At 35.5% G+C, this 16,038-nt stretch overlaps 1 protein-coding gene across 3 annotated transcripts; it reads left to right on the top strand.

The window, feature by feature from the left end:
- Positions 1 to 807: 807 nt before the first annotated feature.
- On the top strand, positions 808 to 15,677 carry AGO2_1 (Protein argonaute-2). 3 transcript variants are annotated; one of them, XM_051209110.1, is made up of 20 exons: positions 808 to 902; positions 1,984 to 2,068; positions 3,182 to 3,256; positions 4,036 to 4,098; positions 6,762 to 6,824; positions 7,454 to 7,579; positions 7,669 to 7,695; positions 7,799 to 8,026; positions 9,393 to 9,618; positions 9,652 to 9,837; positions 9,875 to 10,022; positions 10,065 to 10,216; positions 10,247 to 10,416; positions 11,308 to 11,518; positions 13,902 to 14,045; positions 14,118 to 14,250; positions 14,330 to 14,622; positions 14,747 to 14,958; positions 15,082 to 15,175; positions 15,214 to 15,677. In XM_051209110.1, the coding sequence occupies exons 2-20, from the start codon at positions 2,058 to 2,060 to the stop codon at positions 15,481 to 15,483; spliced, it is 2,832 nt and encodes a 943-aa protein (XP_051074538.1). In that variant the 5' UTR covers positions 808 to 902; positions 1,984 to 2,057; the 3' UTR covers positions 15,484 to 15,677. The 3 variants fall into 3 exon arrangements, with proteins under 3 accessions (XP_051074538.1, XP_051074539.1, XP_051074537.1); XM_051209111.1 differs by having other exon boundaries at positions 10,065 to 10,416; positions 15,214 to 15,675; XM_051209109.1 differs by lacking the exon at positions 3,182 to 3,256 and having other exon boundaries at positions 808 to 2,068; positions 4,036 to 7,329; positions 7,799 to 9,618; positions 10,247 to 11,518; positions 14,118 to 15,175.
- Positions 15,678 to 16,038: the final 361 nt, after the last annotated feature.

Raw genomic sequence — 16,038 nt, 5'->3', positions numbered from 1 at the left:
CTTATCACCTCCTGCGTTTGCAGATTGGTAATTGAAAATAGCAGCTTCAATATCTAATGATAACGTAGTTGATCAAGACCGTTAGGTTTACCATAAGACGGTTTAGCTTCAGTGTGACGTTGATTGTCACAAAGTTTGAGGCTCAGTTTTATTCCATGAGTCTTTGAACCGTGAGGGCAGTTAAAGTAATGTCTTAGGAAGCAACAAACTGATCTATATCAGACACATAGTTTTGCTATGTCTTAACTTTTCGCCTATGTAAGTAACACTTTGTGGTAGGCGTCGAGTCGCGATTGACTATGATCACCACTACAGGGAGATTACGTACCAGATATTAGGTTTGATCTCTTTCTAGACCAAAAGGCAACTGACTGTCGTAATAGAATATATTTGTTGGCAATCTCGTGGTATCGACATAATACCGATATCGTACATAGTAGTACGAGCGGGACTATGTAGCGAAAACGAAAGTGTGCGAGGTCACGGTTAATGGAAGAAAATATGGTTTTAGTACAGTTAAACAAACAAGGACAGTAAAACAATCACTGGTACAAGTGGTTATAACAATAATTGTTCCCATTAAACCAATTGCGTTCTCTACATAAAAATAGGTCATTACAACCTATTCATCTATCACAGCTTTTTTTGTCACTGATATGGAGAAACTTGTGTATAATGATAAACTGACGCTTGGAAGGTCCAAAACTCTATATGTATTGAATGAAAGCATATTACCACAATTTTACTTTTGAATTAGTAGGTTTGTGTGAAAGACACCTTATCTTTGTTTTTGTCAGCTATTATCAAAGCTGTAATCGAATATATTTAGCGCTAGTTATGAGAATATTGGTGTTTTCCGTCCTTTGCTAGCTGGAATATTTCAGAACCTTTTAGTCAGAACAGTGAGTGGACTAAAGCTTATGTTTAGTGTCGGAAAGGCGTAACCATTAAATAGTTAGTTTCTTCGCCGTGTCATAATTAGCATATCATTGGAGCAAATCATAGTTATCGACTTTCCAGTGGTGGGTCTTACAAATTACGCAGTGATTTTGATATTTCTTGTGAACTCAAACGACACTTAATAGTTTTATCACTTTTAAGTTGACTAGATTGCTAAAGTTGTTTCAACAACCTAGCAAACGTTAGTTAATTTACTTTAGTGGTTGATAGATTACTGTACGAAGTTCAGTTTGTTAACTAATAGATGGATGAGTTAATTTCTAAACTGCTGTTGGTGTTAATACCAACAGCAAAAGTTTGCTGTGTCACTACACTAAGTCATTTTAAATGATGGGCAAATATGGTGGAATAGGTCCTTAGAATACGTACTCATATAGTTTGAGAGCTTCTGGTCGCTTATTAGCAAGAACTAGATTTTTTTCATGCTTACTTCCACGCACTTTCATCGGATGGGAGAAAACCTTGGACTGATTTTCTGTATTTTAGATGATGCTCCTCTCTGTATATATCTGTATACTGTTTGTGCGTTTGTTCGCAGGATTTTTGGACGATTTGTGTGTTAACCATGGACCTCAAATCAATATACATAAGAAAGTCTCATACTAGACGTTACTCCTACCAAACGTTTCAATTTGCGTTATGCAGTGTTATGGTCGAGGCTGATACTAACCCGTAAAGCTAATTATCTATCTAAACTTTTTACTGATGACTTGATTGCGTTTTGATCATCTGTGATTGCGTTTAGTCATATACCATACGCAGACCGACTGCAGTGTAAAGCAAACTGCATTTCGTATTCTCAACTATGATGCATGGTTTCTGTATATTATCCTCGTAAAATCGCTGTTATTTTGACTTTTCATTTATGTTTCGTCTCATGCTTTGAGTAAAAGTTGAATACCTGAATACCTGTGCCATCTTCAAAGGTGTTTTGTTAACAATGCCAAGAAAGTATAAAATATTTGAAGTGGTTTTTTCCATAGTATTTTGCTTATTATTGAGTTTGTGTTTTATGTCGTGTAGATTATACCTGCCAGTGAGATTTATTTGATTACCATTCAGTTCGATACCTCCCAGGATTTTGCGCCGAATTCATTATGGAGGAAGGGTAGGTAATCATTGATTTTTTACTTTTTTACAGTTGTTACAATTAGCTATTTAGAACAGCATTTATAAGGGAACAGCACTGTTTCCAATTAGAACCTCATCAGGTTTTACTCTAATATATATGTTGTTCTAAATCACAATATGGGAATGTTTCGAAACTAGGTATTCTCCACAAAAGTCTGGTTCAAAATTGAATATGTAAACTTGTTCTCATTAAATAAATTACATTGTCAGTATGGGGTTGTAGCTATTGTTGAGTTTTTGATTGAGACCATGAATCGATCAACGTTAAATCACCAATGAAAAACTGGAAGCACTGAACGGCCGTTTTGTCTTAATATGAGACTTCTCAGCAGTGTGCATCCACTATCGTACTCGCGGGATCCGAACCCAGGACCTTTGGTTTCTCATGGGGACGCTTGATCTCTAGATTACTGAGCTGGCATCCAACTGTATTAATGTCTGATTTCAACCAATCCACGATATTGCGCGACCATCTTCCATTGCCTTTGGTGGGTAACTGCCTCATACCCGACACAGGTTAGCTCCATTAGTCACGGTTTCTCACTAGAACTCCGAGAATTTCCGCTCGAAGCTAGTCACTAGTGAGCACGTGGTGGTCTAACATTGGTCGACTCATGATCTCAATCAAGTTACGTTTCTTTGGTTTTAATTGCCAAATTCCTAATAAACTCACGTTGAAATTAGTATTTTCGAACATATTTTGTCTGCTTTTGAAAAGTAGTGTTTCACTCCAGAAATCAGTCGGTGAACTTTGAATTTCACGGGATACAACCTAAGAGCATGTATTATTTGATTTGTTATATTGAGAACTACAGTTACAGGTGTAATTAGAATTTACCACTGGTACGGATTGACAGAAGATGGTTCTAAGAGAAGTACTCATCCACGTTAATAGCCACTGAATAAGACGGGGTGACTGGGAAACTTTTAGTAGCATTACAATCTTTTTTGTCTTACTCAAACTCTCTTAAATAGTTGCATAACATCCTGAATGTTAACTCTTAAAATATTAATTGACGTGTTACAATTATTTTGTATCAGAATCCACAGTATTTTAATCGGTAATCCTTATCTACTGTCCCATTTCCAGTAGTTCGGCTAAGAGTTCTCACGGTGGTAGGCGTAAAAATAAGAAATCTCGAACTTCGAGGCAGCCAATGAGTGAGTAAGTTGAGGTACCTCAATTTTTACTGTTCAGGAACCAGATTATCATGACTTAAAAAGTCTTGTTACTGTTTCCTTTAAAAATATGACATGGTTTTTAATGCGGCTTAGTGCAACCAAACTCTTGTATTTAATTTTAAGAAGTTATTTTCAACTAATGGAAAGCTCGTCAGCCCTTATGAATTAGTGGTTAGCGAAATTCCAACATGAATACAAAAATCCTTTACCTGGAGATCATTTAAGATATTTAATCACGTTTCGTAGAATATGTGAACCGCAGGTTGACTATATGTCTATTTGCATTTTTGTAATTGATAGAGTATGAGAAGCAGAAATACTGAAAGTACTAAAGAAATTTCTATTTTTCACATTGCAAATATTCACACTAATAGTTGGCATGTGTTCCTGAAACGCATACAAGGTGTATGATTATATGACTGTGATTGTCAGTCCATTGTAGAAGTAAATAAGTTTAACACATTTATGACGCATGTCTTTAAATCATTGACCATCATCTACTAATTAATTTTGACTTGACTACCATGTTATTGCTTGATATTCCGTATGTGACTCAATTCATTTGGTGATGTATTTCAGGTAGAACTTTGATTATAGAGAGCTTATCAATGTGAATGATATTTGAAGTTTTTGTATTCCATAGGAGCATATATTTCCTGGTATATCATGGCTGACTTGAAACTTTGTTTTTGCTCGTTTTATTTGCCGTCGTCCATATGTACATGTTACTTTTCGTTTTCATATTGTTCATCACTTTCGTAGATCCCAAGAAACTCAAGAGAGTGGAGATCGTCAAGTATCTTCAATTCAACCAAATGTACAAGAGTAAGTCCCTGAGTATTCCGATATGAATGGGCAAATGTGTGAGTATATGTTTTTTGATTATGTGGCTGTAATTAGTGCTAATCTGTTAATGAAGGTTCTTTGGAACTGATAGGAAGATAATTTGATTGGAGTTTTGGGAGGGTATATTGATTGACTATCAGTGTCGCAGAGAAGTATATTATTAATAAACTGTAGCTCCTTTATAGTGTATCTTGGCGTCGAGTCGCGGTAGACTATGAACACCACTACAAAGGAACGCGTGCCAGGATATGCATAAAATCTACCGGAAGCCAAATATCAGAAGGCAGTTAATGGACCAAGTCGAGATATATTTGCTGGCGATCTCGTGGTATCGAAAGAATACTGAGTTCGTGCCAGGATACAAACTTGGTTACAGAGCGTAACCGAATTCGCGCGAGGTCACAATCAAAGTGTAAGAATAATAATGGAAGCACAATATAGCTGTCATTAGCACAGCTAAACAAAGAGCATATTAAATCAAGCACTGGTACAATTGGTTATAATAATAATTGTTTTCATTAAACCAATCGTGTTTTCGTGATAAAAACAGGTCACTACAATAGTATCATCGGAACAGTTCTTTTCTTTTCCCAGCTTGTAAGGCATCTGATCAGATTCCTTTTGTAGCGGATTGGTGAAAAACTCGAGAAATGGGTTTACTGACAAGCAAAGGAACTCTTCATATGCACGCTTCTGATAAACTGTCACACTGTCTACCTGATGAAATGTCAAGGAAATTTAGTTGATTGTCACACTCATCCTTACGAGTGAAATCGATTGCCAGGTATACACTATTAAACGTATTTGGGAGTTCTCTCTTAGTATTTGGATCTACGATGATGAATGTATCATCAGTAAAGTTATTATCGATCTAATTTCTCGGTAACCTTATTGAGGGGTCAGTTTTCTAATTTTCTTAGGAAATCAGCTAAATTTAGGCTTTAAAGTAATCTTGTAGCTATTCCACCAACTTGTCTACAATAAATATTTTTGAATATATAATGAACGTTCATCGAACACCTTAGAAGTTATTCTTTAACACTATTCTCAGGCAAACCATAATTGACTTGTTTTCTAGTATTTATTTGCATATAAACCCGACAGTTTCAACTGGTGCTACATTGGTAAATAAAGATAAGAGGTCTAAAAATATCCCGTTCTCCTCCATCAAGATCCTCCCCTTTCAGCTTTGATAATGAAGTCAAAAACGTTTTTGATGCTTCTTTTTACGAATGATTTATACATAGGTTTTAAGATTCTAACCAGCCACATTGCAATTTTGTGATATGGAGAATTATACTTCTCTAAAACTGGGCGAAGGAGAAAACCCGTCTTATGAACTTCGGTTAGACCAGATTGTCGTAATATAGTTTGATCCAATTGATGTAAGTGGATCATGAAGTTCGGACGAGATAACTCGATTTCGTTTTAGTTATCTAAGAATATTAGTAATCTGTTTCTCTACTTATTCACTGGTCTTTATTATCAGTAAATTTTTGAAATTTGGTAAGATCACTGAGCATTGAATTCAATTTATCAATGTATTGAGTTTTATTTATTAAAATTATATCTTTATGTAGTGTGCTTTTGATCAAGGTATCATCTTTGCTTTGTTAGAGCATCTCGATGCTGCCTGATTGTAATGATGACAATTAACGACTACCGTGGTCTTAAACCTAGCTAGCTCCTCTAGTGAGGTTGAGAGCAAGTTATTTGTTTAGGAAAATGGATTGTCAAACCTATAACCCTAGTTTGTGTTCAGGAGAAACTCGTAATATCCCTATCTCTTCCTTGGCTGGATGTGACTTGATAAACGATTTTACGAATTTCTTCACATTCTGTCGTTCTTTACCTCTTCCATTTTATATTCACTAAATGATTATATTTACACAATTCTTATTACATAAATTCTTAATTTTCTATGATTATTATTTTAAAGTTTATTTATCCATGTTAAAGTATTGACTGAAACTTTTACTCTTATCACTCTTATCATTATTGGTGCGCCTGCTTTCTTGCTATAAATCTGAACTTCTTACCTATTATGGTGTAGTTAGGCTATCTGTTTTATTATGATCATTGATTCATAAGCTGTCGTGATCGGTGTAATGTTTATATGCATCAATATAAATATTTCTGTATATTAGAATAAAACCTAATAATGATCTAATTGCAACAGTACTGTTTGCTTATGTGATTTGTTTTAATTTTCACAATGAGGATCTTTAGTATTCTTGTGTGGTAGTGAAAGTCTAGTATGGTTGGTCGCTGAGTGTGGATAAACAACCATAACCTACGGACTATAAAATATGTGGTTTTCGTCCTTGTCGATTTCTACTCTAGAATCACTGTAACTGCTTGTAATTGTATTGAATAAAGTATTCTCTAGTGTTGTCTGGTATTTTATTTTGGGTCGCGAATCCTGGTTCTGAAATAACGTAATTAGTCTTATTAATGTATTATCGTCATATACGTTCGAGAGGAAAACAATATTGTAAACCGTCCGTTATATCAATTCTATGGGAGCAAATATTTCCTTGTATATCATGGCTGACTTGAAACTTTGTTTTTGCTCGTTTTATTTGCCGTCGTCCATATGTACATGTTACTTTTCGTTTTCATATTGTTCATCACTTTCGTAGATCCCAAGAAACTCAAGAGAGTGGAGATCGTCAAGTATCTTCAATTCAACCAAATGTACAAGAGTAAGTCCCTGAGTATTCCGATATGAATGGGCAAATGTGTGAGTATATGTTTTTTGATTATGTGGCTGTAATTAGTGCTAATCTGTTAATGAAGGTTCTTTGGAACTGATAGGAAGATAATTTGATTGGAGTTTTGGGAGGGTATATTGATTGACTATCTGTGTTGTAAATAGATGCTCACTGACTGATTATTTATTCGTTTCTAGACAAAGAGAATATAAGGGATCTATGTGTTTATTTTTCAAAACCTTATATGCAATGACTGCAAGCATTGTTGTTGTAGGTGAATAAATATGTACGTGTGATAGAGGGATCCGGGCTGTTTGATTTTTAGCTAACTGCTCCGGTGTTTTCGACAGAAATTAAGCAGAAATTGTTGTGGTTTTGGATATTTTTGATGAAAGTGCTGGATTATTTGCAGAATGATGGGGAGACTATTTTGAAAATTTTATCTGTTGTCCAGTTACGTTTCACGCTCCAACTATCGAGTTACAGTTCTGATCAGGTATGTACGTTATCTGTTGAATTATTTGTATGATGTTGATTTTTGCTTTGTTAGTTAGCAAACCTTTTTATATAAGATTTGAATCTATTGAATTGGTTTTAAGATTCGATTTTCTGTTATTCAGGGCTCCTGTTTCATCGTTGTTTAGTGATGAATCTTCTGCAATTGATGTTCCTTCGACGTCAAAACTAACAAGTCCACCTTCCAAACCCGCGAGACAGAAAAAGAAGCATCCAAAAGTAATAGAAACGTAAGTGCTGTGGTTTGCTGTAGATCGCTTTTTGTTGTAATTCGCAAGCTTGCTTTCTATTTCTGATCGGTTCTTACTTTTCGTTTCAGTGTTCATCTTTCTGAGGATTTCTCTAAGTGAGTTATTTTTATCAATATTCACCATATTTGTTTTATTTGGAAAAAGTATGGTCGGTTTTTACTTGCGTGAAACACGTTATCTTATCTTGTGTATTTTAAGAATGAATATCAAAAGACTTTCAATACCTAATCGACCGGATGGAGGGGGACATTCGGGCAAAGAAATGTATGTGACTGTTAATTGTTGGGATTTTTCGATAAAGCCCAAAATTGTTTACATGTATCGAGCAGAAGCTCTCGCTGTATATCGTGGTGATGAAGGAAACAGGACTGAAATACGAATGTCTGCTAAGGATAAACGTGCTCTAATTAAACAGGTGGCTGATAGGTAAGTATTTTTCAGATACACTTCATGGTATATTATCATTTCATTTACTTTGTAGTTTATTGGTCATGTATATTGAATTTTATTTGTTTGAGCAAGAACAATTTGACTGGGGACATCACACTTGAGTGACTAATACTCTTTCAAACCTTATTACCTACGAATGTTTTAGCTTACACATACACTCATTTTCGAAGTGGAACTTTTCTTTTTACCAACTAGTATTTGTAACTTTCCTTGCTGACTAATTAAAATGAGTGGAGTGGCATTTCCCAACTATGTATGACTATTCCTCGTTTGTAAAATTGGTATGCCTGAATTAGACTCTAAAGAATCACATGAGAAAGCCTAAGAGCTATCAACCATTTTAGGTTAAATTCTTTCATTGTTTAAACGAAGACGGATGTGACGAAAATGACCCTAATATTTGTAAAATTCTAGGGAAACTGTCAATAATCGATTACTGTGTAAAATGACCGATTCGAACAAGTGAACAACTTCAAATATTTCGATTTACCAGTTGCATGACGTGATGAAAGAACACTTGAACTTGAACCGACTGTTTGTGATTGATTTTCATAACAAAATAAAGGATTTTAAAAGAAACACATTAATATAGATTGACAATAAAACTATTTTTGCTTGACGGATAACACCCATACTAAATTTGAAGATTTTCTTGATGAGCACCATGTTTCATATCTAAACTGTGGGTTTATATGTATAAATATTCTGTACTTGCGCTCAAAATATTTGCCTGTTTATCGCAATGATGTCGTTGAACCGTTATGCATGATGTAAAAAGTATGTTCAACTACTTTTTATAACACATATTGCATTATCCTTAAACTACGTGTTTCTGTCACTTGTTTATACTAAGATGGTATAAAACTTATAAAACGGTCCTATTGTCGTGTTTAAGTACTTTCTGTTCGGTCTATATAGAATTTCCAGAAAAAGTAATTTATCTTCACTTTTCTCTTCACACATTTTTACTATAATAGTCAGGCATGTTTCGTTTGGTATCGTACATGTACCAATAACAAAAAGTAAATCTCTCCGATAAGAAGAATATCATCCAGTATCGTTTTATAGGTGAACCTATGACAAATCTTTATGACTTGTCTATGGATTTCTTCTTTAAATTTGATATTCACATTCATGGAAGATTTCTGAAAACTTTGTTCCCGGTGGTTCTTGGAATTTTGATGTCTGCGTTGCCTAATTCTGAAATTGATGGTTTTCTTTGACTTTCTAATTTGTGAAATCTTAGTGGACAGTCTCATTATCGGTCTTGGTAACAATTTGATTTTGTTGGTGTTTCTACTTACGACAACAGTATATGGTTGCTCTCTCTATGTTTACATAGTTTACACGACTGTATAATTTACGATGGTGGCCATGACATATACTCGGCAGATCGTTTGCCAGGGATCGGAAAAGTTCCTACTGAGACAGAAATGAAAATTGTTGATCCACTTGGTCGAGATAATCTTATTCTAAAATATCACTTGATGGAAGTACAGACGGTGTCAACTGACGATGTACAACAATACGTAGAAAACCCAAAAGCAACATCGTTAAACATTCCCCAAGTAATGTTCATGTTTTATAATCATCCTTTCTAGGAATCCATAAGATTGTTAGATTGTATATTAAGAACTGTGTCGAAGCAGTCGTTAATATCTCTTGGAAGATCTGCTTTATTTTACGAAAAGCCAGTGAAAGTCGTTGCAGATAAGCTACTGAGTATCCACAGAGGTTTTATCGCTAGCATTAGACCTCAATGGAAGGTCCGTATGAATATAGACATGGTATTTCTTGAGATTTCTAATTTGCTTGTTTTTGAAGACCTACAAGGCTTTTTTCACAGCTGGTAACCTAGCAGATGTTATGTACGAAAAGTATGGAGACAACATGTACAGATGTAGCTCACAAATGGCTAACGATTTAAGAAGAATACGTGTTGAGACTGACAAGTTTTACAAAAGTGACAATGGTATGTGGCTTTTTTATTTACTCTAATAAAAAACTATTCAAGGACATGTGTATTCTAGACGTTTCACCGTGCATGGAATATCTTCTGTGCCAGCTGATAAGCTTATGATCGAGGAGAGAAAGCAGTCTGTTGCTGCGTACTTTGATGAACATCACCATATTAAGTTAAAATATCCTGATCTTCCGTGCATAAAGGTAATGTGCATTTAGTGTTTCATTCCTTAGGTTGATCAAAAACGAGAGGTTTATATGCCAATGGAATTACTAAATATTCTTCCTTTTCAAGCACCTAACGCGAGCAAGGCTGATGTGGCTAGTGAGGTTATCCGTTGTGCAGCAGTACGTCCTCAAGAACGTTTTCGAGAACTTATGGATTTCACTAATTCGATTTCAAAGTAACTGTATTTCTGTATTTCGATTTTATTTGCACGGGAAATGATAATAATGCGTTAAAGTTTTGAATATGTTCTATCTCGTTTTCCTTATCAGTTAAAGCGTTAGATGTGATGTGCGATTGGTTACTAACAAACTGAATTGTAGGCCCCATTATATCTTAATTAAAAAGTCATTTTCCAATTCAACACAACTTAGTAGTGCTTCTCCAGAAATGCGAATTCCAAATGTGGGTAATGTGGGAGGAGATGAAAACTTTTGGGAGGTGATTTACGAAGTTTAGTCTACTGGAGATGAAACCCTTGATTTGTGTTTCGGCGCTTATCATCAAGACCTACTTCCAATCTTGAGAAGATTAATCAGTCCTACGTGATTCTCATTCTGGTGCGTTACCACTGACTTTCTGTTGGATTGAGACACTTATACTGACTTATCACTGAGTATTAAATAATGTCATCTCTGTCTAGCTGTTTAGTGCTGACTGAATTCTATCGGCCAGGTTTAAGTCTAGGCCTTCGTGTAAATGACTCGGGGGTCGTATGTGCTGTGCTTAGCTGGCTGTTTGGATACAGTGTTGTTAGCTACTTTTTCAAGTTTGTAATTTACATAAGTATGTGATTCGAATTTGGATGTGGGCATCTAAAGAGTTCCAAAAATAGTCGACTTTTGTAAAGATTTTCCCGTAGACAAGTAGCATGAGCTAAATATTCATGGAAATTCATGTGGGTTGTTGTTTGCTTTCGGTGTATTTTTTAAAGTACTTGAAAAAGATCGTTGAGTAACACAAATGAGTAGACGAATAAAATTTTGTTTATCAGTCACTGGGTGCCATAAATCTTGACAGTGGTGTTTCTCAAATTAACTTAATTATGTCCATTTATTTCTATCTTAAGGGCACATCGACTATTCCAGTTGTTTCAAGTAAAGATAGCAAACAAACCTGTAGATGTAAAGTCACGTGTACTCCAGCCACCTAAAGCAGTTTTTAATCGTCCAGATAAAATCCAACTGAAGGCTGGAAGTTGGAATACTCCAGATTTTCATGAACCGGCTAAACGTGGTGTTGCAATTCCATGGGGAATACTTTGTGTTCCAAACAACCCAGTATGTTTGAGATTTTGGTTTTCCTTATTGTAGTGATATTTTTAAGTTTTATGGATGATTTGTTCGTTGTTGATGCTATTGGTGTTCGGTAACGTATTGAAATAATTGCCGACTGCTGATTACAAGGTTTAGGTTTCTAAATAAATGAATCTTCTTCATAACAATAAACGGCCAACACGGATATAATGAACATTAGATGATAGTGTAAGATTCTAAATGACAGTATTGTATAGGATCTCAAGTAGCTTGTCAAAATTAGATATCACCAACCAATAAGAATCAGTATTGGATCACTGTAAAATAGATAGATGGACATCTCGAACATAGAGTTTCGAATGGATGTGTTTTGGCCTATGTTGCCATGCCTGATTGACATGACGAATGAAATAATGTAGTAAAAATAATGCAAAAAGACTTAAGCTTGGGAATATGATTTAAAACAACAGTGAGAATGTATGTATGAAGGAATAGTCACTTGACAGCACTTGTATAGAAACGATCAAGATAACTATGATATTATACTACTTTTCAGTTCAACCGCTTAATATCAAATAAACATATTGCAATGTTAAATAGAAACCTAGTAGTTGGATTGCATTTCGATCGGTCACCGACCTGTCGAATTCTGGGAAATTATTAAAGACTAGACAACGTGACATTGTTTACTACTACTTTTCAACTAAGGATAGGGAGTAAAGTGGTCGAACGCGTCGACAACTTCACTTATCTCGGAAGTCTGATCAGCCCTAATGGGTTGTCTGACAAAATCTCATCATGGATTCAAAATGCTCATTTGACTTTTGCCAACTTACGTCACCTATAGTGAAGGCGAGATATCCGTCTATCAATTAAGGGACGAGTATACTGCGCAGCACTTCGTTATGTTCTACTTTACGGCTGCGAAAGGTGGCCATTAAGAGTAGAAGATACCCGTAAGCGACTTAGAAATATTACTCACATCTGCTGGGATCACCGTGTAAGTAATAGTGAGGTTAGACACAGGGTATTAGGGGATGATGGTAAATCAATTGACGTGGTTGTGAATTTTCATCTACTGAGATCTTTGGGTCACGTGTCAGGTATGCATGAACACCGCTTACCACGACGCGCAATGCTGACTAGTGTTGGAAGAAAGTTAGGAGCGGCCAAACCAAAACATGGCATCAGTCCTTGAAGTAACTAACTTCTAGTCTTAGCCATGTTGATAGATGTAGACTACTTGGTTTGGGTCTGCGCGACTATCGTAACCAATGGTTGGAGCCTCTTGTTGACATGGCTCAGAATCGATCACAATGGCGTCGGTGTATAAACTCTGTCTTCCCTTTAACTGTTTGTTATAACTTGTGACCTGTGCGCTCTGTTAATGTATAACGTAACGACACCGCCAATTAGAGAGCAGTGAATTATCGATCGGACCAATGACGCTTAAACCCGTACGATCAGTCTAGAGTACTTATCGGTCCTGATTCCTGCCTAGTCCAGCCAGTTAGGTCCAGAACACCAATCTCAGCCTCTGCAATATAAATCGTTTATTTCAAACTTACTGGTTTTATATACCAACCAGACAGACCACATCGTACCATAAAATAGGAAACAACATTTGTACAAGATTTAGCTGAAAGTGGCTGTGAGTGTGGGAGGTAGTAATTAATAGACAGGGCATAATTCAAGAATGGTAAGTTGTACAATAATAGTTCATAGGTCAAATAAGGCTCATAATAAGAGGGACATGGATATATATAGTTTAGTTATTTAACAATCATACGATAAAAATATATGCATAGTATTTGTCCATAAATGGATCCCAAAAGTTACCATTCATTATGCTTATCGGGACATGACACAATGGTATTAAAATTGCTTTATATCTTTTTTTCTTCGTGTACTATATCCTTATATGCAATTTTTTTTTATATACTACCGCCATTGAATTAACAACTTCTATGGATTCGATGTTCATCTTGTTGTGCTAATGAGATATGGCAACTTGGACCGATGCATATATGTGCCTGGTTCTACATTGTAGCTGACTGACTACTTTCCGACCAAGTAGTGTGCGTAGAAAGTACCTTATAAACACATATGGATTGTTGTTTCCTTATTGAAGTAAAACAAATGTGAACATCAAACAATCACTTCTCATTAACAGCGAAATAATGTTTGTTAAGGGGAGAATTTTTCATTTAACCACGTCAAAATGTGAAAGAAACTCTTTTAAAAAAGCGATGGCCTTGCCTTGTCGTTTTGATGACAGTTACATGGAAACTGACTAGAAAACATTATTGCTTGAAGTATATATGACCCTTTACTTCATCAGTGTGTAATTCTTTTTATGCTTTTTTTCAATCTCTTTGTAATATTTTGTTCTTGATTTTTATTGTAGCGATCTAAAGGCGACGTAGAAAAAGTCACAGACGAATTACCGAAGGCCGCTAACCGTTTCGGTGTTTCCTTCAGCAATAAACCATTTATATCACAATGCTCCCTTAACCAACTTGAAAAAAAGTTTGAGGAATTTCATCGACAAGTAAGTGAACCTAATTTCAGGGAGTTGGTTTTGATTTCTGTAGCAGTTACTAACAAATTCGAATTTTTCCAGGGTTGTAACTTCATTCTGTTGATTCTGTACGATGATTTGGCTTACGGAACAATCAAACGTTTAAGTGACTTGAGAATGGGTATCCGCACACAATGTGTTCGTGGTAGCACTCTACGCAAACCTAATGTGTTTCGTAAGTATCTTTCATTCATTCATATTCGTTTGTTTCAATTTTTAAAACGAATGGACTAATTCAGTCTGTTTTGTTTTAGCCAACCTATTATTGAAACTCAATGGGAAACTTGGTGGTGTTAATTGGATTGTCCCAGATCTTATCGAGAACAGTCAGGATTTAATAATGGTTTTCGGTGCTGATGTTACTCATCCAGCACCGACACAATCTCATCAGGTTCTCAAGTCAGTTGCTGCTGTTGTTGGATCTGTCAGTCCTGAGTTAATACGATACGGGGCTGTAGTTAGACAACAAGCAACTACTGAGCGAGGAAACAAAACAACAAGAGAAATTATTGATAACTTGCATCTGTCAGTTGGAGAACTGCTCACGGTTAGTCCCTTTAAATTCAATGCTATGTACTCTCTGTTACTACTGTGAAGTATTATTTTTCTCTACTTCTTTATTTCTTTCGCAACAACATTATAATTCGGGAACATTTATATTTATACTATAGCTGTATTTGCGGAATACGAAGGGACGTTTTCCTAAACGTATTATATTCTATCGCGACGGTGTCTCAGAGGGTCAGTTTGAAAATGTTTTGGTCGAGGAGTTGTCTGCCATTCAAAAAGCTTGCACTGATATTCGTCCTGGTGAAGAACCTGCTATTACATTTATCGTTGTCCAGAAGCGACACCATATCCGTTTCAAACCACATGATCCCAGGTAATTAGACGAAATTTTACTGCTCGTAGCTATGATGAAATGTTTAGATATTCGATACAGTTTTTATTTTCAGACATGTTAGATGTTTCTTCAAGACCATATCTCGCATTTTCATTTTGACAGGGCACGGAATGTGGAACCAGGGACTGTCGTGGATACAGATATTACTCATCGTAGAGAGTTCGATTTCTATATTTGTTCTCATGAAGGGATTCAGGTAACTGGTTTCTCTTTGTTGATGATTATTTCTTCCAGGGAACATCAAAACCGTCCCACTATCATGTATTATATGATGACAGTAACTTTACATCAGACGCTCTTCAAATGTTTACGTACCACTTATGTTATGCTTATATGCGGTGCTCTCGTAGTGTCTCTTACCCTGCTCCGGTGTATTATTCTCATTTAGCTGCGTTTCGTGCACGAGATTGGCTATCAAACACGAACGAAGCAAGTGTTTTGCTTGATGGTTATGATCGCTTCAAAGTTCACATATCACAAACTGATGGGATGTTTTTCTTGTAAAGTTTCGTTAATTTATTATTTCGGAGAAAACTTTCTATTTTAATATAGACCATTACGTTTAATAAACAAATTAACGATAAATATAATTGTACAGTTCTTGTTAATGAAGTCGTCGAAAAGGAAATTTTCCCCGTTAAATTCTCTTATTTACTCATTTCATCATTTATTCGAAATAAATTGCATTTATAATGGTTTATGTTGGTTTTAACTTGAGCGATTGAATATATTTTATAACTCGTTATCCCATTCAATTAGGCTCTCAATAATAGACTTTAAATTTGTTGTTAGTCCAACTACTTGATGCAGTGAAGGTTACGAGTTTCTGATTACATAACTACATATGGTTTGTTTTTCTATGGTGTGTACTTATTATATCATACGATATTGTCAGGTAGTTGAAGGCATTGTCACAAAGTTTCTTAACAATACAACAATAGGGAACATATACACAATTTACTATTCACAAATATTGAGGAGTAAAAAATGGTTGATCTAAAAAAGGCAAATAATGCAATAAAATAGGCAGCTGATAAAGTTTTTTTTTGTTTTTAGCTG

The sequence above is a fragment of the Schistosoma haematobium genome, chromosome 1 (assembly GCF_000699445.3).
Source record: "Schistosoma haematobium chromosome 1, whole genome shotgun sequence".
Lineage (NCBI taxonomy): Eukaryota > Metazoa > Platyhelminthes > Trematoda > Strigeidida > Schistosomatidae > Schistosoma > Schistosoma haematobium.
Note: the sequence above shows the minus strand (reverse complement) of the source record. Positions and strands in the feature narration are given on the sequence as shown.

Coding starts and splice junctions, on each gene's coding strand:
- AGO2_1 (XM_051209110.1), top strand. Junction 7,696..7,798: donor CTTTCTGAGGATTTCTCTAA/GTGAGTTATTTT, acceptor GTGTATTTTAAG/AATGAATATCAAAAGACTTT. Junction 9,838..9,874: donor TCCGTATGAATATAGACATG/GTATTTCTTGAG, acceptor TTGTTTTTGAAG/ACCTACAAGGCTTTTTTCAC.